Source organism: Tamandua tetradactyla, chromosome 14 (genome assembly GCF_023851605.1).
Source record: "Tamandua tetradactyla isolate mTamTet1 chromosome 14, mTamTet1.pri, whole genome shotgun sequence".
Taxonomy (NCBI): domain Eukaryota; kingdom Metazoa; phylum Chordata; class Mammalia; order Pilosa; family Myrmecophagidae; genus Tamandua; species Tamandua tetradactyla.
The window spans coordinates 87,133,088-87,156,374 of record NC_135340.1 but is presented as its reverse complement, the minus strand read 5'-3'; the positions used below and the strand labels follow the sequence as shown (position 1 = coordinate 87,156,374).

The following is a 23,287-nucleotide window of genomic DNA, read 5'->3' as shown; positions in this document are numbered from 1 at the left end:
CGCCTCACTGTGCCGTCACACCCCTGAGAATAAGCCCAGAGACCCCCCCCCCCAAAGCTAGCCTCCCACTTGGCTGGTTCTACTAAGCGGAGCTGCTCATGGGCCCTGAGGCAGGTGGGGCCCTGTGGGCGCCCGTTGGGACGTCTCAGTGGGACCCACTCTATGGGTAGCATCCGGGAGCCCCAGATTTCATCGGCTCTCCCTTGAAGCTTCTGCCAGCTCTTGGCTCTCCCAGACCCTGCAACCCCACCCAGCCCTGGAGCTTCTTTAGGACTTGAGGAACAGGACCCCCAAGTACCAGCTACGGGCTGAGGCTGGGGCCCTGGGCTGCGGGGGGCGGGCTGCTTGGGGGTCATGCGTGGGCAGCACTGTTTCCCAGGCTCCAGTTTGCGAAGGGGGTGCCTGGGCTGCTGGGCTGGTGAGGCTGGGGTTGGGGGCTGTTTCCCCTGACCTTGGGGTTCAGCACTGAGGGTGTGGGGGAGCACCCCATCTGACCAGTCTGCATCCCAGGCAGGATTGCACCCCTGTGGAGGGCAGGGCTGGCTGAGGAGCCTGGAGGAAGCCACCCCATGCCATCTAGCTCTGCGGGTGAGGTGTTCCTTTTTGGGAATGAGCAGTGTCCCCTCCCCTCCACCCTGGCCTCCAGAAAGCCCATTCTGGGGAGAGACCTCGGGGCAGAAAGGGGTCCCGGGAGAGAAGCAGCTGAAAATAGGCCCTGGGAATGTCTGAGTGTCTGTGACTCAGACTGGGATGGGGCGGGGGCGGGTGGAATGCCCTGGGGGCCTGAGTCTGGCCTGCCTGTTTTCCTGGACTGACTACTGGCCACTTAGGGCAGGGGTCCTTCCGGCACCCGCAGGTGTCCTCGTGCTGTCCCTGTGGAGGGTGGGATGTTCTTGGCACAGACAAGCAGCTGGGAGCTCAGTGTCCCTGCCCTGACCAGTGCAGGACAGTCTCCAAGCCTGCCTGGCTGGTCTGGGGAGGGGCACAGTGAGGGGCAGGCATCCCAGCGCATCCTCTGGGGGCGGCATCAGTGCCCCCATTCGACAAATGCATTCTGGGCTAGGAGCCGGGACTGGGTGAGCGGAGGGAAGCCAGAGGCCAGAGGCAGGAGCCATGCCTGGGCCGAGACCCTGTGAGAAGAAGGAGCAGGCAGTAGCACGCAGGAGCTGTGGGAGCTGCGGCTGAGAGGTGTCCCAGCCCACAGGCTGATGGCAAGGGACACAGGAGAAAAGGAAGCTGGGGCCCCTAGTTTGTGGTGGAAGTTCCAGAGCATTCCAGGGAGTGAGTGTATATGAGTGTGTGTGTCAGTTGAGTGCACGCTTGTGTATCTATGTGTGTGTGTGCCTGTAATTGTGCATACCTGTGAGTGTGTCTGTATGTGTCTTTGTGTCTGACTATGCCTGTGTGTATATCTGAATGTGTAGGTGTTTCTGAATGTGTATATGCTTGTGTGTGTCTGTGTGTGTGTGCCGTGTCTGAGTGTGTGTATGTGTAAGTGTATGTATGTGTGTGGGAGTATGTTCTGAGCATATGAACATGTTTCTGAGTGTGTTGTATGGGATGAGGGTGAGTGTGTGTTGTGTGTGCCTGTGAGTGTAAGCGTGCCTTTGTGTGTGTGTTGTGTATGGGGTGTGTGCCTCTGAGTGTGAGCATGCCTTTCTGAGTGTGCTGTGTGTCGGGTGTTTGCCTGTGTGTTGCGTGTGTTGTATGTGCCTGTGTGAGCATGACTTTGTGTGTTGTGTATTGGATGTGTGCCTATGAGTGTGAGCATGCCTTTGTGAGTGTGTTGTGTGTGTTGTGTGCCTGTGAGTGTGAGCATGCCTTTGTGAGTGTGTTGTGTGCCTGTGAGTGTGAGTGTTCCTTGGAGTGTGAGTGTGCTGTGTGGGGCATGGTGTGCCTGTGAGTGTGTCTGGGCCTCTGGGGAAAGGGCTGGGCACCAGCTGAGGGTGTGCCCAGGGCGCTTTGCTGCCCCTGGAATCCATGCTCTCTGCGGTGATCATGGCAACGAAAAACTACAGCTGGGACAGTTAGGAAAGTATTTGTCACCCGGGTTTGCAAGGGGGGCAGGGTCCAGAGTGGAGGGTGTGGCTATTCCTGTGGTGGGAGGGAGGACAAAGCCTGAGTCCCTGCCCCCACCTGCCCCATCAAATGTCCTAGGATCAGCAAAGCTCCCAGGTCAGGGCTCTGCGAGGGGGGTGGGCTGGGCAGAAACACGGGCAGAGGTCTGCTCTGAGACCCAGCACACACACGCATCCCAGAGACACCTCAACGGGCACACTTCGACAGACGTGCCCACCGGTACAATCACTGCATCCCCACTCACACGGGCCCAGAAACACGCACACCGCTTCTTGCACACAGCTGACACACCAGTCCAGGCCCCTGGCGCCAGTGGCACCCCTCAAGCACCCTACTCCAGGGGAGTACAAAGGGTCCCTGCCCTGCCCCAGCTGCGGCCCCCAGCACAGATGTGGGCGCAGGGTGTGGGGCCTGAGCCCCCAGGATGTCTGTGACAGACATGTCCTTCCTCAAGAACAGCCTGGGTCCCGGAGGTGGGGGACAGACTCTGGAGGGGAAACTGGCCCGGGAGGGGCCTGAGCCTGGAGGGGGCTCAGGACCTGGAGTGGGGAATGGCTTGGGCCCTGGAGGGGGGCAGGACCCCCATCACCTCAAACTTCTCTGCCCACCCTCTCAGGGTGCCTGCTCTCTGTTTGCACCTCGGCCCCCGCCTGGGTCTGTGCCTCTGTCTGCCCGTCTCCCCTCTCATTCCAACTTGTCGCTGGCCTCTGGATACGGAACTAGTGGATGAGGGAATAGGGACTGCTGCCGGCCACAGCCGCAGGCCCAGCCCAGAAGATGCCAGGGGTCAGGATGGGGAAGGACGGGTAGGGGGTGGCTGTGGTTCCGGAAGCCCCTGCAGTAAGTAGTCCCTGCCAGGCAGGGAGGGCAGGAGAGTCCAGGTGTGAGAATGGGCGCAAGGTTTACCCTGGGGGTCACAAGGGCAGCTCTGGGGGTGGGGGTTGGGGTTCAAGGACCTGGGTCCTCGAGGACCCAGTACAGTCAGAGTCTCGGTAGAGGGATGGGTAGGGAGAAGGGCAGTGACTAGAGAGAGGCTGTGGGGTGACATGGCCTGGAAGTGGGGGTGGGCTCTAAGCTGTAAACTTCAATCCTGGGAGTTCCCAATCTGTCCTCAGCCAGGGGCCTGGGTGGTGGGTGGGTCCAAGGTAGGTGAGGTGGGGACCCTGGCAGTGGCCTGAGCTGGGTGCGGGTGGCTGGGGTGGGAGGAATCCCCGATCCCTGGGGTCAGCCATGGATAGCCTGAGCACCCTGCACAGGGACTTGGGCTGGATGGGTGCAAAGATAAAGTTGTTTTGCAAGATTCGCATGTAGAGGGGAGATGCGATGGCTGGACACTGGGCAGCTGAGGGGAGGGGAGGTGGGGCGGGAGGGGCTGTGGGGGAGGGGGCTGAGGGACATTCGGGAGCCTGGGAGGCTGGCAAAGTGAAGAAACTGGGTGTGACTATGGTGACATCTGCAGAGCAGGGAGGTGAAGAGACTAACAGAAACCCGGCAGCCCACCGCTCCCCGGGCTGGGGGCGGGAGGTGGGCAGGAGAGGCGTCCTAGACTGGCACTGACCAGGGTTATAGGGATACCCTGAGGAGAAGGGGACCCCACCGCGGCCAGCGGCGCGGGTTAAGATGGGAGGCGCCGGTCAGCCCCTCCCTCCACGTGAGCTGAGGGCATCCTCCAGGCGTCTGAGGTGAGGGCCGCGAGGGCATGGACGGCCTGACCCCGCAGCCCCGGCTCATGCAGTCTCCGCCTGGCACCGGGGAGGAGCCGTGCGGCCTTTGCTTGGCCTGGGCGTGCGGACTTGGGCGGCTCCCGCCGAGCTCGGGTGTTTTCTCATAAAGATCAGCACCTTTCCCTGGTCGGCCGAGTGGCTCCCCAGGCCACAGAGGGATAGAGGGGTTCCCCAGGCCCCAGAGGGCTCCCCTCTACCGGAATCGTCTGTTTCGAATACCCCAGGGCGTCCTGACTGCGGTCGAGTGGACTTCCCGGGGAGAGCCCCGGGACCGCTGGCAAAGACTGGGCGGTCCCGCGGGGTGGGGACAGGCTTCCTGGTCCCGCTTAGGCAGAGCGGGTACCCGGGGGCGGGCTACAGGGCTGGGGAACCCCCTCTTCCCGCAGGTGCCCCCAGTGCTCTCTGCAGCTGGGTGCGGTCAAAGTGTGCAGGGACAAACGCGCACGCTAATGTGCATCTTTTTCCGCTTCAGAGGTGCGGGCCACTCCCCGGGTCCCGCACGTCTAGGGGCTGGAGCAGGTGCCGGCGGGTCGGGACCGGGGCGCACCTTCCGGCTCCAGGGAAGCCTCGGTCTCGCAGAGCCCTGGGCTAGGGCGGAGCCTGAGCCCGCCGGGGAAATCCGCCCGCCTGAAGAGTCCCTGCAGGTTCTCTGTGTGCCCCGCCCGGCCTCGCCGGATCCGCGTCTTGCCGAGAGGCGGGGAGGACCACATGACCTTTCTCGGGGTCAGCGCGAATCCGAAGTGCCCGGGTCCGAGTGGCAGGCTCAGGGGCGGGGCGGGAGGGGCGGGGTCTCCAAGGGGCGGTGCAGGAGAAGTGCTGAAAAGCGCCCACCCGGCTGGATCCACCCAGTCCGCGCCGTCCACCCGCACCGCTGTAGCTGCAGCCGCTCCGACTCGGCACCGCGATGCCCAAGTGCCCCAAATGCGCCAAGGAGGTGTACTTCGGTGAGCGCGAGCCCCGCGGAAGCGCGGCCCAGAGGCGTCGGGCCGGGCGGGAGCTGGGCGCGCTCAGGTGGGCCAGGGGAGCCGGGACCCCTGGGCGCCGCCCTGGCAACGAGACTGTAGCCCCAGAACCCTGCGCCCACCCCATCGACCCGGAGCCGCTTCGCTGCCCCCAGCCCTACGCGCCTTCCTCCCACGATGGGAGGGTCCCTCTAGCTCTGCCGGTCAATGTCCTGCTGTCTGTCTCTCCCCATCTCTGGATCCCGCTGTCTCTGGGTCCCGCTGTCTCTTCCTGCTCGGAGCTCCCCGTCCTCTATGTCCCCGCCTCGGGCGCGCCCTTGGCGGGGACCCCGCGGGTAGCCCGATGCCGGGCTCGGCCGCCCCTCCCAGCGCTAAATGGAAACGGACGCGAAAACCAGCGCGCGGGGCGCCGTCCCCGCCCCGCACTGGGATCCCGGGCGCCCGCTTTCCTGCCCTCCAGCTGTATGGAGCGCTGGGCCCGCGCCCACGCCTGGGACACCGCCCCCGGGGGAGAGCGGGAAGAAGTGCCCTGGTCCCTGGTGTGAGGTCAGGGTGGCCGGCCTGGCGAAGCCGGCTTAACCTGGTGGCGTCTACCACCCTGGGGGGACCCCAGCCTGGCCGCACGCCCTCTGCCCCGTGACCACCCCAAGTCCCCAACCCAGGCCCTGAAAGCGCCCCCTTTCTCCTCCTCCAGCCCCACCCAAGCTCTCAGGGCGTGGCTAGGGCCCTGCACCCGGAAGTAGGGGGGGACCAGCGCCCCCTCCCGTTGTTAGGCTGAACTGGCCCAGAGGAAGGGAGGCGTAACCCCCCTTTTCTTCTGCCTCTGGGGCAGAAGGAGGGCTAGACCTTGCAGTGGGGGGAGAGGCGCAGAGAATGTCTGCGGGAGTGGCCCCGCAGGTGAGACCTTGGGCAGGAGTGACCTGAAGGGAACAAGAGGTGATCCCCTGGGGCAGGAGCCTGGCAGGCCTGTGGCTCATGCCAGGGTGGCTGTCTGGGCCTTTGCAGCCGAGCGGGTGACATCCCTGGGCAAGGACTGGCATCGCCCCTGCCTGAAGTGTGAGAAATGTGGAAAGACCCTGACCTCGGGGGGCCACGCCGAGGTGAGCTGGGGGCTGGGGTCCAAGACTTGGGGAGTGGCAGGGGCAGGGGCTGAGGGTCCCTTCTCACGGCCCCTCTCTCTGCAGCATGAGGGCAAGCCCTACTGCAACCACCCCTGCTATGCAGCCATGTTCGGGCCCAAAGGTACGCTTCCTGTGACCTCTGACCCAGTCCCCCCCATTCCCCCAGCCCCTGGCTACTCTCACCTGTCTGCTGTTTCCTCTGCAGGCTTTGGGCGGGGAGGAGCTGAGAGTCACACTTTCAAGTAAAACCAGGTATAAGTGCGCCAGCCCTGCCTACTCCACCTGTCCTAAGCAGTCCCCACCTGAGTGAGGGGCAGGGAGGTAGAGCGGGAGGGGACTGCGCTCACCTGTCTCTGTCTCTCTCTGCACAGGTGGTGGTACCCCATCCCCTGCTGCCCAGCTGCCCACCATGCTGCTGCCCCCCCAAGGCAGAATCGCCCCCAGACCCCTCAATTCTGTTGTAGCCCCTCACATCCTCAATAAACCCCAAACACTCCCAAGCCCTGTGGCCCCTGTATGTGTGTGTGTGTGTGTGCACACGCGCATGCGCGCGCACCAGGCCAAGGGTTGCTGAAGCTGGGGGCGTCTGATGCCATCCTGCCAGAAGCAACTCCCACTTTCTCTGCGTCTTCCTGGGCTCACTGCAAACCTGAGTCCTCTCTGCACCCTAGAGAGCCACACGCCCAGCTCCAGGGCCCACGGAGACTCAGCGCTCCATCGCCCAGTTCAGCAGTGAGGCCTTGAGCCCTTCCTTGGGGTTGTGGAATGGGGCTGGAGGGTCAGCAGGAATGAGGTCTGGGGCCGGTGGGGCTGGTGGAGCACAGGCTGACCTGGCAGGGGTCAGAGCCTGCATGAGTCAGCTGCAGCTCAGGCTAGTTCCCTTTAGGAGAAGCTTTTGGGGCAGCTGTGGGGCTCCTCGCCTGCCCCTGTCCCCTCACTTCCTGCTCCCTCCCCACCTGGGTCTCCTTCCTGCCTGGCCCCCTCTCCCCGCATCTCTGCAGGAGGTACTGTGGCTGCATAAGAAGCTCAGCTTGTCCAGCCTGCCAAGAGGCTTGGAGCTCTGGTGGAGGGATTTGGAACATGCACTTGCTGGGCAGCAAGAAGGAAAGGGCCCAGAGGGGCCACCTCAGCCTGGGAAGTGGCTCTGGCCCAGCCATTGGCCTGTGGTGGGGTCCTGGAAGCCTGAGCTCAATAGGCCTTGGGAAGAGGTTGGACACAGGGTTAGGGGCCTGTGGTGAAGGTGTGTGTGTGAGGGAACTTGGTGTCCCAAGAATTCCTGGGGAACTCCTTAGGTGACAGCCACAGCATGTTCGGTGACTGAAGGGATGGGAGTAAGAAGCTAAGGAGGGGTTGAGAGTTTCTGGTTGGACAGTGGTGGGTGGGGGCTGAGGTGCCTCTGTCCCTTGGGGGGATTTGGGGTGCAGGTGACACCTGGTAGCCAGAATGGGTCCTGCAAGTGGAAAGAGGGAGTGCTCACTGAAAAGCTAGCTGGTGAGGTGGGTCATTAAGGAGCAAGCGTGGTGTGGGGCCATGTGCATATGGCCATTTGGGATGAGGCTGCCCACTGCAGCTCCCAGGGAGATGAGAAATAACCCAGTCAGGGTGGGGATGCCTGGGTCAGGGGAACCCAGGAGGTACCTGGGAGGAGGCCAAACTCAAGGTGGGTCAGTTAGTGAGGGGAGGGTTGAGGAGGGGCAGCAGCTGGAGGAGGGGGCACCTAGCTGGGGAGGATGGGAGGTTGGCTGGGAGGGCTTGTGTGGTCTAGGGAGGATTGATTTCTTCCCTTCCTTCCTTTTCTTCCTCCCTCTCCCCATTTTTTCCTTCTGTCTTCACAGCTGTACTGAGGAATAATATAGGTACCATGAAATCCACTCATTGCAAGTGGACATTCAGTGATTTTAACAAATTTAAAGAGCTGTCACCATCCCCACAGTTGGTCTCAGACCTCCAGCCCCCCAACTGCCTTCCAGCTTGTTTGCAGGCGCTCCTGGCTCCCCTGTGCAGTGGGTGCAGCCACCAACCTGCTTTGGTCTCTGTAGATTTGCTTTTCCTGGACATTTCATAAAGGCTTTTGCACCAGTTTTCTTTCCTTGAGGATGACATTGTATAACTTCACCCAGGTGGTAACACATGTCTGCCCTGCTCACTTTTATTGAGCAGTATGGACACACACCATCTGCACCCATGCTCACTGGCCAACGGACTTTGGGCCATTATTAATAAACCTGCCATGGACTCTGCCTGTGTCTTTGTGGGAACCTAAGTTTTCATTGTGTGGGTAGATTCCTGGGAGTGGCACTGTTGAGTTGTACGGTAAACTTAGGTTTCACTTCGATAGCATGTGCCAAGTTGTTTCGAAAGTGGCTGAACGGATTTTCTTCCAAAGACTCTACTCCAGGTCCCTTTTCCACTGCGTCGAGGCGGGAAAGAAAAATTGAACGTGCGGGGCAGCGAGAGGGCCCCGCAGCAGGGAACCCCGGCAGCGAGAGACGGGAGGAGTTAGGGTGGTCTGGAGGCCTGGGGGGTGGTGATAGAGCGGCCACCTTCCCTGCTGAGGGCTGCTAGCGCTGGGGAGTGGGGAGAGGGCGTCGCCTGCCCACCCCCAGCCCGTGTGCAGGGGCTGAGACCTTAGGGTCGGACCCCGGGGAGCGGGATGTGGGGCGGCGCAGGAGCGAGCCGCGGGGCGCAGGCACAAGAGGCCCCAGGGGGCACCCCCGACGCGGCTTCGCCCTCCAGCCCCGCGCGCCCAGCCTCTCTGGGCGGCTACGAGGCGACCGTGCTCACGCGCTGGACAGGGTGGGGACAAGCTTGTCCCGGCGCCGCAAGGACTGGGCGGGAAGGGCTAGCTGGCGGGAGGCTGCACCATAGCGACGAAACAAACGCCTGAGCCGGCCGTTTGGGCCCGGCCGTGGATGTTCGGCGGCCGCGAAGATTGATGGCGCCTGGGGCGGTTACTCGCGGTTGGGCGCGGGGCGGTTAACTGGGGGCGGGGCGGTGGACGACTTGGTGGTTGCGCGCGGTGATTGGGCGCCGGGTCCTGCCCCGCGGTGATTGATTGGGCGCGGGGCGGGTCCGGCGCGGTGGTTGGGCGCAGATCCCAGCTGGAGCGGTGGTTGGGCCCCGCGCGGTGATTGACCGGCCCTGGGGCGGGTCCGGCGCGGTGATTGACTGGGTGCGGGCGGGGCCAGGCAGTTCGAGGCTGCTGGTGCCGGCTGCATGGCGCGGCGGCGGCGCGGGGTGGACCGGGCACCCGGAGCAGGCTTGGGGACCCTGCCCGATGCCATCGCCGCGCTGAGTCGAGCGCTGCCCATCGGGCCCAGCCCCGAGACCTTCCGCCGTGCCAAGTTCGACCACCCGGAGGCGGTGAGCCCCGCGGGGCGGGCGGCCGGGCGGGAAGAGGGCCCAGGTGGGCGCGAGAAGGTGGGCCGGGACGTGGGACCTCCTGCTTTGCCCCTGCAGACCCCCGCGCTCTGGCAGCTGCTCTTCCGAGTGCTCTCCGCGATCTCCGAGGACGGCGCCAAGGCCTCGGGGGCCCTTGGTAAACCCCTGCCCACCAGCAACATCGCGCTTCCAGCAAGCCCCGCCCCCCAACTGTCGGGTCTCCGCAAGTCTCTCCGTACCCCACAGCCCCCTCCGTCCTAGCTCCTGCCGCCCCATACAATTCCGCCCTCCCTGGTAGCCCCTCTTTTCCCCACATCGCTACCATGTCTGCTAGTCATGCCCACCCCATAACCACGCCTCCCTGCAACAGCCGTATCGTTAAGCCCCGCCCCCACTTGCCCCGCCCAGCAGCTTCTCTAGTTTCGCGTGAGCTCCGCCCTCTCCATAGACTGTCCTGGCTAGTCCCTGGCCAGTCCTCTGCTTTGTGAGCCCAGTCCCCTGGGGTTTTCTCTGAGAGAGTCTCAGGGTGGGGGGTCGTGTGGGGTCCCTGGCTCTGGTGCAGAAGGCTGGCAGGCAGTGAACACTCAGGCTGCTCAAGCAGGCTGCCCAGAAGGACTGGTGGGCCCAGCTGACTGTCCCCCTGTCCCACCAGAGGCCCAAGTCCGCTTCGTGAAGGCAGCGCTGCGTTCCCAGGGCTACCCGCGGCCTGCGCTGGCCCAGCTCCCCGAGGATGGCTCCCGGGGCAGCCGCGAATTACTGCTGGCCTTGTCCTGGCTGCTGGCCCGCGGGCCCCTGCTTGAGCGGCTGCTGGCCCGTACACGCGTGCGGCTGGGTGATGAGATGGCCGTGTGCGAGGTGGGTGAAGGGCCGCTGGGTAAAGCCCTGGCAGGGGTTCTGGGGACTCTGGGAACACAGGGCTGGCACTGGGCCCCGCAAGGTCTCAGGTCTCAGGTTTAGCCAGAGGCACTTCTTCTGGTGTAGGACAAGGCCTCTACATGTTTTTTGTTGAACCCACTCCCTGTGCCTCCCTCCTCCCTGTCCTTCCCCCCTCCCTCTCCTTGCTGCCCTCCTCTGCCCTCTCTGTGTCCCATCCTCAGCCTGCAGGACAGCCCCATAAGCTGCAAGTTGTGTGTGTTTGGCTGTCCAGGTTGGCGCTCTGTTCCCAGGCTGTCCTGTCCACTTTCAGGGTTTGGTGTCCCATGGGTGTGCCTCCAGGGCCAGCCCAGCTCTCCCTGGGCACTTTGAGACTCACAGCTCACATTCCCAGGACTCTTTTCTCTTTTTCTTGCACCCAGTGTTTTGAAGTCCCCAGTGGGGGCATAAGCACAGAACCTGACACTTGTCCCCTCCAGCATGAGGACCTGGCCTGTGGCAGGGACAGTGCCGGCCTGCCTGCCCTGCACATGGGGTCAGATCTCCATGTGGACGTCCGCCATGTGCAGTGGCTGATGGGAAAGCTGCGGTTCCGGTGGCGAAACCTGATGTCCACCCAGCAGGAGCAGTGTGCCCTCCTCAGCAAGGTAGCACCCTGTGGCCAGGCCCTCTTTGAGCTGCCTGTTCCGTGGTGGGGGCCCTTCAGCACCTGCCCTGCCTAGTAGGGCCTGAGCCCAGGGCTGGATGCTGGGCTGTTACCACTGCTGGGAGCTGGTGGGGTGGGGTACTTCCTTGGAGTGACCCAGAGGGTCCAGGTGGCCTGGTCTGTGGGGGCACAGCAGGACAGAGCTGGGACAACCCTGGGGTGGAGGCCAGGTGAGTGCCCAGCCGGCCTCCTCCACGGCACCCTGGCCTGGTAGAAGGAACCCGATTTCAGGGGTGATGAGATTGGGTATAGAGTTTGCCCCAGGGGGTAGACCCAGCCCAGGCTGGGCCAGCCAGGCACTGGGCTGGCCTGGGGCACCTTTGAAAACTCCTGGAGAGGTTCTGGTGAATTGTCATTTTGCCATTTGAATCACATTTTGCAGAGAAATGAGAGTGCTGAGTTGACAGGCCCTGCCAGGGCCTTTCCTAACTCAGCCGTGTGGGGCAGCCAGGGAGGAGGGCCTGGTGCCATTGGGCAGGAGCAGCGGGAGCACGCCCGAGGCCACTCTGGGCAAAGATGGGCTCAGGGCTCCCCACGCAGATTTTGGTTTGCTCCACGACTGAAATGTCTAAGGTGTAGCTCTGCCACGGTAGAAGGCGGGGTGGGCTGGGGGCCAGACACTTGCTGGGAACTGTGGGGGATTCTTGGACAGACTGCAGGTGTCCGAGGCTGAGGGGACCGTTTCCCACCCAAGGATGGGGTTTCCCCTCAACAGCAGCCTGGCTGCTTTGCCCTCCCTCTGTGGCCTGTTCCTGCTGCCCTCTGTGGGTTGGTCCCTGCAGGAACCCTAGGGTGGGTGTTGTGGGGGGGGGTAGGCAGTGGCTGTGGGGACCCACTCAGGCTCCTGGGGCTGTGGCTGTCTACTGTGCTGCTGGCCAGTGCTGGTCATGCACCTGGAGGTGTGATGTCCTCCTGGAGGCCTGGGGTCGCAGCTGGGAGGGGTCTTCAGTGTGGGTCTCACTGGGTTGTGCTTGGGTTCCTGAGGCCCGGAGGCCAAGCAGGGGAGCCAGGGGGTGGGATGGGAGGAGGCATTGCTTACTGAGTAGGTGGAGGAAGGCATCTCCCTCCCTCCCATTGCTTCTCACCCTGTGCTCTCCCCCACCTTACCACACACTGGACACCTTTCTCTCTTGCCCAGGCCTGTTAACCCTTGCTTCTGATATACCCCTTATTTATGCTTCTGCACCTCCTTGGGCTCATCTCCACTGGGGAGCCTCCCTGCCTCCTGCCCCCCAGGGCGAGACAGCACTCATGTCCACCCGCTATGCCCCTGGCCTCGCTGGACCCCAGGGCCTGTCTGGAGGCCATTCTGCCTCACGCTGCAGCTCCAGGGTCCCCCAGCTGGCGGGCAGAGCCCTGTTCTGAGCCTGGCCTCTGCCCGTGCAATCCCTCCAAACCCTCACCCTCAGGCAGGTGCCATGGAGGGTGGGACGTGGGGTGTATGTGGGTGCCCCGTGATCCGCGCAGGGAGCAAGCCTCGCCCCATCCCCGCCTAGCCTGCATCTGCACGGTTTCAGGTCCACACTTACACCCGAGGCTGCCACAGCGACCCAAGCCTGGGCCACCTGTCTGCTGCCGAGACGGAGCTGCTCAGGGACCCGGAGGGCAGCCGGCAGGTGAGGCAGGGGTCTGGTCGGGGCCTGAGACAGAAGACCCAGCTGCCAGGAGCTGAGGCGTGACTGCTGGGTGCCTGCAGCTGTAGGCGCAGCCAGGATGGGCGGGCCAAGGGCAGGGCTGGCACCCACGTGGAGTGCGGGGACACCGTCTGGGGTTCATATGCACGGGTTGCCACCTTGAGGCCCAGGGGTCCCAGTCCCTGGTGGTGCAGGGAGGTTTGGGGTCTTGTCAAGGGCAGGTCCCCAAAGCCCATGCTGGGGACAGACAGCTCCCAGGGCCTCAAGTGCTGGGGATGGCACTTCCTGGGCAGGCCTGCCCTGGGCTCCGGGTTGACCCAGGCAGAGCCAGGCAGATGATGACCCGTTCCTTGACCCTCCTGCCCCTGTCCCTGCTGACCTTCTGCCCCACGCCTACTTGTTGGGTCCATGTGTCAGTCCTGGCTCTTTCCCCAGGCTGGCTGTCACTCCTGCGATGAGACTGGCACCACCTGGCCTGGAGCTCAGGGCCACTGTACCCCCACCTCCCAGGCTTCATGGTCCCAGAGGCTCGGCTCCTGTTCCTGGCTTTGGGCGGCCCCTGCAACCCGGGCTGGTTGGGGGCAGGGATCTGGGGGGTCAGAGGCACCCAGCAGCTGGCCAGCCGGTCCCACCTGGGGAGGGAGGCCAGGAAGGGAGGCTGCCAGTAGTTCCTCCTCAGGGTCTGTGTCTCCCTATGTGCCTTAGCCTTAGGTCCCTCCTGGCCCCAGTGGCCTGGTCCCTGCAAGGCTGGGTGGGACCTGTTCTCGCCCTGGCCATGGTAGGTGTCCCTGGGCGCCATGGGCTCCGCTCTTCCTGGAGATGACTTGGCTGCACGTATCCCCCTCCTCACGACTGCCCTTTCCTGCCCCCACCCCCACAGCGGCTCCTCCTTGGCTCTTAGGCTAGAAGTTGCTCAGGGCAGTGCTGGGTGCTGGGTGGGGCAGGGACCCTACGGCCGGAGGGAGACCTGGGCCCAGGGGAGCGAGGCGCCTGGGCAGATGCGGCAGGGCACGGAGCCCTGAGGGGCTGGGAGCTGAGGCTGGTGGTATGTGGGAGAGGCACGGCCCTGAGATGTGGGGGCTCCACCGGGCTTGGGGGTCCTGACAGCCAGGGCCATGTTTCAGCTGCTGCAGGCGCTGGAGAAGGAGAACGCACACCTGGAGGCTGCCGTGGCGTGGCGGCACCGAGAGCTGGTCTTCTGGCGGTGGATGGTACGGGCTGCACAGCTGCTCGCCCGCTCCCAGGGCCTGGAGCTTGGCAGCCCTGCGTGGGTGGGAGGGGCTTCCCGTTTTCCAGACAGGAAGGGCAGGCTCTGGGGCACGAGGGGTGAGGCAGGGGCAGGGAGGGGACTGGAAGGGAAGGCCCAGGGCAGCTATGTGTCCGTTCCTGGCTTCTGGTCTAGTCCCTGCCCGGATTGGCCACCTCGGGAGCCCTCGGCCATCTGGGGGCACGTGGATCCGTTGGGGGACCAGCTGGGTGGATACTGAGGTGCACCCCAGGGGCGCTGTGGGTCATCCCCACCTGGCAGCTCCCTTGCTTGGCCTGTGCTCTGTGTTTGTTTGCGGCTCTGGGGCCTCCAGGCTCAGGGCCGTCTCTGGGTTCTACGTGGCTGGACGGGGATACCAGTGGGCAAGGGAGCCAGGGGCTCTAGGCTGGTGGGGGACACAACGCTACTGGCTCCTGTCTCTGGCTCGGGGCCGCAGCCTTCTGGACTCTGGCCTCTGTGCCCCTCTGAGCCTCAGCGCTGTCTGCCCCTGATGCCCAGGAAGCCGGGTCTGTTGTCTGCAGCCCTGTCTGTCATCCCCTCCCTTGGGTCTCTCTACAGGACACAGTCCTGGACATCTGCCCCCCACAGGCCCCTGATGCTGGCTCACTGCCCACGTTTCTGCCCAAGATCCCTGACCCTGTGGCTGGGCAGTGGGAACTGGTGGCAGGGGAGCTGCGGGCGCTTCAGGAGGAGCTGCGGGCAGCTTCAGAGCCCCTCCGGGCAGCGCGGGAGGCGCAGGTGAGCACCTGGGGATCTGCTCCATCCCCGGGGGTTCCCACCATCCCTGGGGTTCTTCTCAATCTCCAGGGATCCCCTCCGTCCCTTGCCCCTCCCAGTCTCCTTCCCTGCAGTGATTCTTTCCTGCCCTCCAGGCACCCTTGCCCCTTGAGCTCACTCCTACTGGTCTATTCTGGGGGCGGTTGTGAGGGCGGAGCCCCTCAGTGCCACCTGGTGTGTGTACCACTTGTGGTTCCGGGGCTGTGCTCCCACAAAAGTGGCGAAGCTCCCGCCTGGTCCACTCGGCTCTGCGCCTGCCTGGGCTCCCCGTTCTCCCGTAGCCACGTGTGCCATGCTGGCGCCGCCTTGCCTCCGATCCCCATGTGTTCCTGAGGCACCCACAGAGCGTACGGCGGCCGGTGCCTCTCCCAGTGCCCAGGGCGTGCCCTGCTCTGCCCTGGCTGCTGGGGGTCCTTGTTGGCCCCCATTCCACCTGCCCATGGCTTTGGGGCCTCCCGGGGCACCACCTTCCCCTGTGGTTGAGCGGAGCTGTTCATGCAGTGCCTGCCATATTTGCTTCTTCATTTCAGCGTTTTGGACACATTTGAAAACTTTGCAGGCATGGCTTCCCTCTGAAATGTCCGCTCACTTCTCTAATGTGGAAGGACTCCTCCCTGCCCCTGCCCAAGTGGTGATGATGCCTGCTGCCCCCCGGGCCGTTCCCGTCCCCTGCCCCTTCACTGGGGGTCTGGCATGAGTCAGGGCTGTCCCCTTGGCCAGGCTGAGCTGGGCATACTCTGCCTGGCAGTGACGAGGATGCGTGACGCTCCACGTGTCAGGCTGTGTCCATTTCCCTTTCTGGGCACCTCACAGGCAGAGCTGGTTGGGTACAGGGTGCCTCTCTTGAGGCAGGAAAGCTGTGGGCGAGAAGACCCCATGGAGAGGCCCCGCCCCCCAGCCATCCAGCCTTCCAGGGGCTCTGAGATAGGACCTCCCCTGAGGGACATGGGACATGAGCAGCTCAGTGTCCGCTCAGTCTGTTCACACGCACAGCAGGTACGTCCTGCTTCTGCGTGGCAATCAGGAACCCAGAGTGGACATCGAAGGCTGGCTGTCCCCTAGGGACCTGGCATGCTGTGTGCTGTCCCTGCCCCGAGCAAGTGCGGTGTACAGCTGGGTAGTCCTGAGGGAGGGGCAGAGATGGGACAGAGGCTGGTGACCTGCTCCAAGGCCTGCAGTGCTGGGGGTAGGCTGTTCCTGGGTCCAGTGGGGGCCCTGTGGCCACTGACTCAGTGAGGGTGGGCAGAGCCAGCCAAGATTGGGGGGGCACCTTCTAAGCTGGCCCTGGGCAGGCACGCCATCCTTTGGAGAAGATGGGTCAGGGAGCTGGAGTGCCAAGGGACTCTGTGTGATGGCCTGGCTGGGCTGGCCTGTGGGTGCTGCAAGTGCTGCCATCTCCTCCGTGCAGGTCCGATGCCAGAGCCGGAGCTCTGTGTGGAGCACGACACTGCAGACCTTGCAGGCGGCTGTGGCACAGGAGCTGGCGGCCCTGCGGCAGGCCTGGGATCGAGGTGGGGACCCGGCCCAGCTCCATGGGCCCCACCGGCTGGTGAGGAATCAGCCTGGGGCACCTGCGGGTCGGGGCCTGCAGGCTGCCGAGGTGATCAGGGCACTGAGGAGCAAGGAGGCCTGCCTGGAGGCGGCACTGCGGCAGCTGCAGGAACAGTGTCGGCAGGAGCTGGCCAGGCTGGCGGGGACCCTACCAGGCTTTATCTGGATCCTGCCACCTAGACGCTGAGGCCACCTGGCACAGCCCCCTTGGCGGGAACCTGACCCTGGAGTGGCCGATGCAGAGCCCTGGGCTGTGCTGCCTCCATGGCTGCGCCCATCCTGGCCCACCAGGGCCCAGCCCTTTGGCCTGTAGCACTGGGTGGGCTCAGGGTCCTAGCCTGGCTATCCCCTCCCCACCACTACCCCGTACCCCTGGAGGTCATGAGAATTTCTGGTGGCTGTGGGTTCAGGCTCAGGCTGGACTCAGAAATAAATCATGGAGCCCCCTGCAGGACAGGGTTGCTGGCTGTTCCTCTGTGGCCCTCTCAGGTCTCTGTCTGGGGGAGGAGTCAGGGGAAAGGTATACCTGGGAGGCAGTTGCGACAGAGGCCGGGCACGTGGGGGCTGGTGAGCATGGAGATCTGGGTGCAGCCTACACTGGGTGGGTGTCAGGACCCTGGGGATGCTACCGAAGTCCATGCCCCCGAACCCGAAGACCCACTGGGCCTAGTCATCCTGAGCAGTCACCTTGCCCCGTCCCTATACTGGGCTAAAGATGTGCCTGGTGCACATGTGAATGGGCTTATACATGTGCATGTGTGTGCCTAGTGTGCGTGTGCGTGTACACATGTGTGAGTCTGGAGCGCAGATGAATGCCCATTTCTTAGGGGTGGCACCCAGTGTGAGTGGAGGACAGAGGGGCTCTGTCTTGTGGGCTCCCTGGTGGGTCTGGCCTGGCCCTGACAAAGAAGCATCTGTGCTCCTGGGATGTGCCCCCAGCCCACTGGAGTGCCCCCTAGGCCTAGCCTTGCAAGGCCCCTGTCCCCAGCAGTAGACACAGGCCAGCCCAAGGTGCTGGCCCTGCTTCCTTGCCAGCCAGCCCTCCTCTCCCTTGTTGGGGCTCCTGCCAGCCCAGGTGGTGGCCTCAACCTCAGCTCCTTCCTTCTGCCTCTGCTGTGGCCCCTGCTACCCTCAGTTGCAGGCCACCTCCCTCATCCTGGTGCCCCATAGCCTCTCCCCCCCCATTGTCTGCCCTATGGTGGGGAGCCCAGCTCAGCACGGCCAGGAGGTGAGCTTGCAGTGCCCGTTGCCACTGCGGGATGACAGGGTCTGTGGTCTGTGAGTTTGCGTGTGTCTGTGTGTGTTCTGACCCTGTGTCTCTGTGTATCCCTGTGTCTTCTATGTGTCTGTGTGTCTGTGTGTCCCTGTGTCTGTCTGACTTTCTGTGTCCCTTTGTATGTGTCTGTGTGCCTGGCCCTGTGTGTCTGTGGGTCTGTGGAACTCCAGACATGGATTCTAACATGCAGGCAGTTGACAAGGGGCATGGGCTGTGGCTTTGTGCAGATGGCCAAGAGACAGAACGACTTCCTGCCCGCAGCCTGCTGGTGCTGCTGGAGCAAGTCGTTGCACACTTGGCAGCTAAAAGCCACGCAGGTTTGTGACTTCCTGGCTGTGCAGGTCGGCAGCCCAGCCCTGGTCAGTGTACAGGGTGGGCAGGCTGTGTCCTCTCCAGGCTGTGGGCCTGGCTGCCGCGCTCACTGGGCTGCTACTGCTGTCAGCAGTGACTGCCCATGGACCCCAGAGGCCGCCCTGGCCCCTGCACTTGGCCTCCACATCCTCAGGGCCCTCACGCTGCCGCCACATGTGCTTTGCCTCTTTCAGAGCCCCTCTGACTCCCTGAGCGCAGGGTGACCTGTTAGTCCCTGTCAGCTGTTGATGGGCCAGCTTCAAAGGCCTAAGACCAGGGCTGGGCAACCAGGGAAGGGTCCTGCCCAGTACACCCAGATTGGGTGGGTTGCAGAGTGCTGGAGGCACAGGCCAGCTGTGCATCTGACCAAAGAGAAAGGGGGGTAGGAGACGGGGGAGGGTAGGGGTGAGGAAGGAGGTAGGGGACAGAGGGAGGGGGGAGGAAATGGAAAGGGGGGGAGGAAGAAGGAGGCAGGAGAGGGGGGAGGAAGGGGGGGGAAAGAGAGAGGAAGAGGGCAGGAGAGGGGAGAGGAGAGAGCAGGAGGGGGACAGAGGCTCTGAGCCCAGTAGACCAGTGAGTATCTGTGAGGAAAGTGTAGTCAGTTCTGCAGCTGGGCAGACCTGGGTGCCATTTCCAGTGGCACCAACACTAAAAGTGAACAAGACAAACTACCAGAAATGACGGAGACACTCGTGCTTGATGCAGGGAGCTGCGTGTGTGGAGGAGCACAGAAGGAGCACTTGACACATTTACTCCATCAAAGTAGAAACGTGTGCGTACTCACACCTCAGAGGAGAAGGGAAAGCCAGAGTGGGAAAATTTATTTGCAGTGCTTATAAACAATAAAGAATTAGAATCAAGAAAGTATGCAGACTATGTGGATGGTGCATTTTAATCAAGAAGGCCAATAGACTGCCAGTATCAGAAGCTACTAAACCTGGAACCCTCACACTGAACCTGGGGAAAGAGGACAGATGCCAGGTTTGCAGGCTCCCAGGAGAAACTGAGGCATGGGGTACAGCAGCAACAGCCCTAAGATCTTTGCCTCAGGAGCTCCCTCTTAGCACCACCCACAACTCTCCATAAGCCTGGAGAAAAACAACAAAAGAAAATACAAGCGATGCCTGACAAAGAAAGGATCCATTCACCTTGAAGTGGAATCATATATTTTTAAATATGTTACTTTATTTTTCCCAATTACTAAACTCCGATTTGTTTCTAAATCTTGAGAACTATTGAAAATTACAACACAAGAAAATTAAATTATGCACAATTCTATCCAACATTTTGGTTATTCACATCTACATATTTATTTACTTTTCTTTTTTCCAAATTGGAACCATACTATTTTATGACCTCCATTTTTCATAACAATTCTTAAATATCTTTCCCTGTCATAAAAGAGTCTTCTAAAACAGCATTTTAATGACCACAAAATATTCCATTCTATGGCTTTAAAGTAATTGATTGAATCCCTTATTGTTGACTGCTTAGTTTTTCCCACCCTAAACAATACAACCTCGGGGCTCCTAACTTGTAAATCTTTGCATGTAGACATATTCCCTGTAATTAATGTCTGTTGACCATTTGCTGTGAAAAGCTTTCCCCCTATGGGCACAATAGATACAGGGGACGGCCAGGAAGGAGCCTGCTTTCCACCCTGCTGGCATCATCAGTCCATTGTTGAAGGCAGTTGGGGGCAGAGGTGGGGAAGACAGATAAACCTGTGTTCGAATTCCAGCTCTGCCACTTACCAATTGATCCCATTAAGGAAGTATTTGGCTGCAAATAGCAATCACATAAAAAGCTGAAGGTAGCTTAAAAATAGAAGGGTTTCTTGGTCTGGGGGTATACGGCATGGGGCTAATGCAATGGCTCTTCAGGGACCCACATCCTTTCATTATTCTATCTCGCCACCCTTATCCTTATCCTCATTTCTTTCACTTAATGATTGCAACATCGCTTGGCCCCAAGTGAGCATTATAGGCAGGAAGAAGGAGGAAAGAGAAGAAGCTGCAGAGATTGATTTCTGCTCATGCCCCATTGGCCAGAAAAATGTCCCATGACTGGAAATCACGTTTTACCTTGCATTCCAGCCTCTATTAGCACCTCTAATAGAGATATAACGTAAGCCACAAATGTGCACCACGTCTATTCTAATCGCCATGTTCATAGACGTAAAGAAACACAGGTGAAGTGAATTTTTTTCATACTAAGTCTGCAAAATCCTTTGTGTATTTTACACTTCCAGCACTTCTCAGTTGGGACTAGCCACATTTCAGGTGTACCGTAGCCACATGCAGCCAGCGCCTACTCTGTTGGACAGTGTGGCTCTATAATATAAAGCAAGCAAGGGAGAACATGAGTGAGAAATAAGGGTTGAGTCGGTCAGTCTAACCTGTCAAAACTATTGCTGATCGCTTAACCTTCCTGAGCCTGCTTCCTCATCTTACAATGGGGTTTACAGTCGGTGACAATAGCTCACTCGTGGCTGATACAAGGATTATAGCGGATAGACGTGGAAAGCTGGTAGTAACCTGGTACACAATAACTGCTCTTGTTGTAATAAATGTTGCTATTCAGATTTCTGTTCTGGGGCATGGAAAATGAGGATAATGACTTAAAGGACATTTTGTGGACAAACAAAGTGGTAATAGTATTTTGTTTTGTGGGACTTTTAAAAGTGTCACCTTTTAGAGGTACATATTGAGGAGTTATGGATAAAATGATAAGCTATGTGGACTTTGCTTCACTGTAATACTGGGAGGGAGGAAAGGTAGAGGGGCAGGGAGGCGAAACTAGATTGACTGTCAGCTGATTAATTGTTGAAATTGGGAATGCATTCCTTATTTTTTTTGTGTTTGATGTTTACCATAAATGAAAGTTTGGTTAAAAGAATATTATGTGGTTATTCAATACATCTTGAGTTTCTCAGGTTCCAGGCTGCTATTTTGGAAATTTGTTGGGTCTGGTGATTGCCTGGTAGAATAAACGATTCAATTGGCCTCTTGTGTACCAGAAGTAGCTTCCATGCTGCCCAGTGCAATAATCATTATTGAAGAGAAGGAATGGTATAGTATTGCCAACAATTATTTTATTTCCCCCACTTAATATTTCAAAGGAAGAGACCCTTGTTTTATCTCAGCTCAAGTCACCCAAGCCTTGTGTTCTTTGATGCCGGCAGGGGCATAGTTGAAGGTTATGAAGATGGTAATTAACCATTTAACTGCTTTGTTTGTGTATTGTTCTTTCTCGTAGTAGATTCGAGTATGTAAGAGCTAATTACGGTAATTACTTCTATTAAACATTTAATTACTCAAAAAAAAAGTATGCAGAACTATGAATCATTATGAAAAAGAGCAATAATGAGCAGGAAACAAGTTATTGGTCAGCAGGGGCAGGAAGGCCACATGCCCGGGGCAAAGTGCCTTCGCTGTGACCAGAGCCCTGCAAATCAAGCCCCCGCGAGGTGCCGGTAAACCCTCGGGGGGCTTGCTCGGGGCCTGGGTGCCCTATGTGTTGGTGTGGACGGGGACCACCTTGGGAGCCTGTGGCAACACCCCAAAAGCTCGAGCGCGCGAGGCCTGCCCTGGAGATGTGCTCAGGTGCAGTGAAGAACGGCGGCCAGGAATCCGCACAGCGGCAGTGCTTGCGGTGGTGGGAAATTGCAAATGACCAGGGTGTCTGACAAAAGGAGAAAGGACAAGGATGCGGTGGCGGCCAAAGGCACTGCCCCTCTGTGGCGGCCTCACGGGGCTGTGTGTGCAGACCCTGAGCATCCTCGGGGGTCAGGTGAGCAGCCCGCGGAAGCGGGTGCTGAGGCTGGGGGCAACATGAGGCGTCCCGTGGGTGGGCTGGGGGCCCTACCCCATTTGTGAACCTCTGCAGGGGTGGGTAGGGGCGTGGGCACAAGCACTGGGACCCATGAGGGGCCCGTCGGGGTGGCTGTGTGGACATTCATTTTATTGTAATCCGTAACGTGAGCATGTTACATCTGTTCTTTGGGCGTATCGGGTATTATGTTATAAAACAGGATAAGTCCACACACACACCTTTGTGAGTGTGTTTTACACACGTGCTTTGTTGTCTTGTTGGGTTCCAACTGCTCTGGTCCCTTTAGCACCAGACCTTGCTGCCCCTGGGCCAGCTGTCCTCCCCTGCTCAGCTCAGGGTCTCCTATTTGGCTCCCCAGTCAACCTTGGCTCAACCTTGACCTGAGGTGTGTGGCTGGTGGGGACCCTGGCCTCTCTCCTGCAGCCTCTGCCCCCCAGCCAGGGGTCGTGCTGGTTTGTCCCCAGGATCTCCTGCATGGCACATCTCTGTGTGGAACACGGGGGGCACCTGGGGAGTGTCCTGCTGGGACCGAGATGTGGCTGAAGTCGGCCATCTCTAAGGGGCCTTTGCACAGTGGGTCCCTTCTCAGTCTTCTGAGCTGGAGGCAGAAGGAACAGGAATGCAATTTTGGAGACTTGGGCGTTGGCCGGACCAGGCCTTCCGGGAGTGTCCATGGACATCCATCTCCTCCTGGCTCCTCGTGGCTTCTCCTTCCCAGTCCAGCTGTCCTCTGCATATCAGGACTCCAGTCTGGCTGGATTAGGACCCACCCTGGCTCAGCTTGGCAGCACCTTAGAGGTTCTTTGGAGATCCCATTCCCAAGTGAGTCTTCACTCCTGGGACTCCTGGGACTGGGGCTCAGCCTTGCGCCTATCTTTGTGGGGATGAGTCACTCCACCACAGCCCACAGGAGTCTTGGGGAAGCGTGTGTACATTCTGTGTCTCCCCCTAGCTTATAGGGCCCTTTCCAGTTCCCTGGACTCATGGCTGTGGACATGGTTCATGCAGTCCTGTCTGCAGACACGTGTGTGCATGCTTATGCATGTGTGTGTACCTGTGCATGCACGTGCCTGTGCATTTGTGTGCATATGTGCATATGCATGTGCACATGTGCCTGTGCTTGTGCGCATATGCCTATGTGTGCGTTCATGTGTCCTGTGAATGTGTGTGCCTGTTCGTGTGCATTTGCCTTGTGTGTATGCATGCCTGTGCTTTTGCATTCATGTGTCGTGTGCATGTGTGCCTGTGTATGCACATTTGTCTGTGTATGTGCATCTGCTCGTGTGCCTGTGTGTGTATGCTCATGTGCTGTGCGAGTGCCTGTTCATGTGTACATGAGTCTATGTGTGTGTGCCTCTGTGTGCGCATGCCTGTGCATGTATGTATGTGCTTGTGCATTTTTGCACATGTCCCTGTGCATGTATGCCTGTGTGTGCATGTACATGTGTGTGTGTATGCGTGTGCCTGTCCGTGTGTGCATGTGCTTGCATTCACAGTTATTTTTTTTTAATACTTTAGAAATCTCTATGCATTGTCTTCTTAAATTTGGGTTTAATATTTTCTCTTTAGCTGTTTTATGTGAAATCTAACATCTATATATAGGAAACTGCATACATGTTCAGAGCTGAGCTCAAGCTATTACTCCCAAGTGGATTCCTGTGTAGCCACTGTCTAGGCCAGGAAATACAATGTTGCTAGGATCCCTGAAACTCCTATTCTTCTCTTTCATCTCCATAAATAACCCTATCCCA

At 60.1% G+C, this 23,287-nt stretch overlaps 2 protein-coding genes across 4 annotated transcripts; both read left to right on the top strand.

Moving 5' to 3' along the window:
- Window positions 1-4,614: 4,614 nt before the first annotated feature.
- On the top strand, window positions 4,615-6,386 carry CRIP1 (cysteine rich protein 1). The gene is made up of 5 exons (XM_077128352.1): window positions 4,615-4,747; window positions 5,771-5,865; window positions 5,950-6,007; window positions 6,092-6,138; window positions 6,258-6,386. The coding sequence occupies exons 1-4, from the start codon at window positions 4,708-4,710 to the stop codon at window positions 6,130-6,132; spliced, it is 234 nt and encodes a 77-aa protein (XP_076984467.1). The 5' UTR covers window positions 4,615-4,707; the 3' UTR covers window positions 6,133-6,138; window positions 6,258-6,386.
- Window positions 6,387-8,943: 2,557 nt separating this feature from the next.
- On the top strand, window positions 8,944-16,534 carry TEDC1 (tubulin epsilon and delta complex 1). 3 transcript variants are annotated; one of them, XM_077128348.1, is made up of 8 exons: window positions 8,944-9,249; window positions 9,346-9,424; window positions 9,920-10,122; window positions 10,620-10,787; window positions 12,364-12,462; window positions 13,605-13,691; window positions 14,306-14,485; window positions 15,933-16,534. In XM_077128348.1, exons 1-8 carry the CDS (start codon window positions 9,103-9,105, stop codon window positions 16,260-16,262), a joined length of 1,293 nt encoding a protein of 430 aa, XP_076984463.1. In that variant the 5' UTR covers window positions 8,944-9,102; the 3' UTR covers window positions 16,263-16,534. The 3 variants fall into 3 exon arrangements, with proteins under 3 accessions (XP_076984463.1, XP_076984464.1, XP_076984462.1); XM_077128349.1 differs by lacking the exon at window positions 15,933-16,534 and adding an exon at window positions 15,055-15,926 and having other exon boundaries at window positions 8,945-9,249; window positions 10,563-10,787; XM_077128347.1 differs by having other exon boundaries at window positions 8,946-9,249; window positions 10,563-10,787.
- Window positions 16,535-23,287: the final 6,753 nt, after the last annotated feature.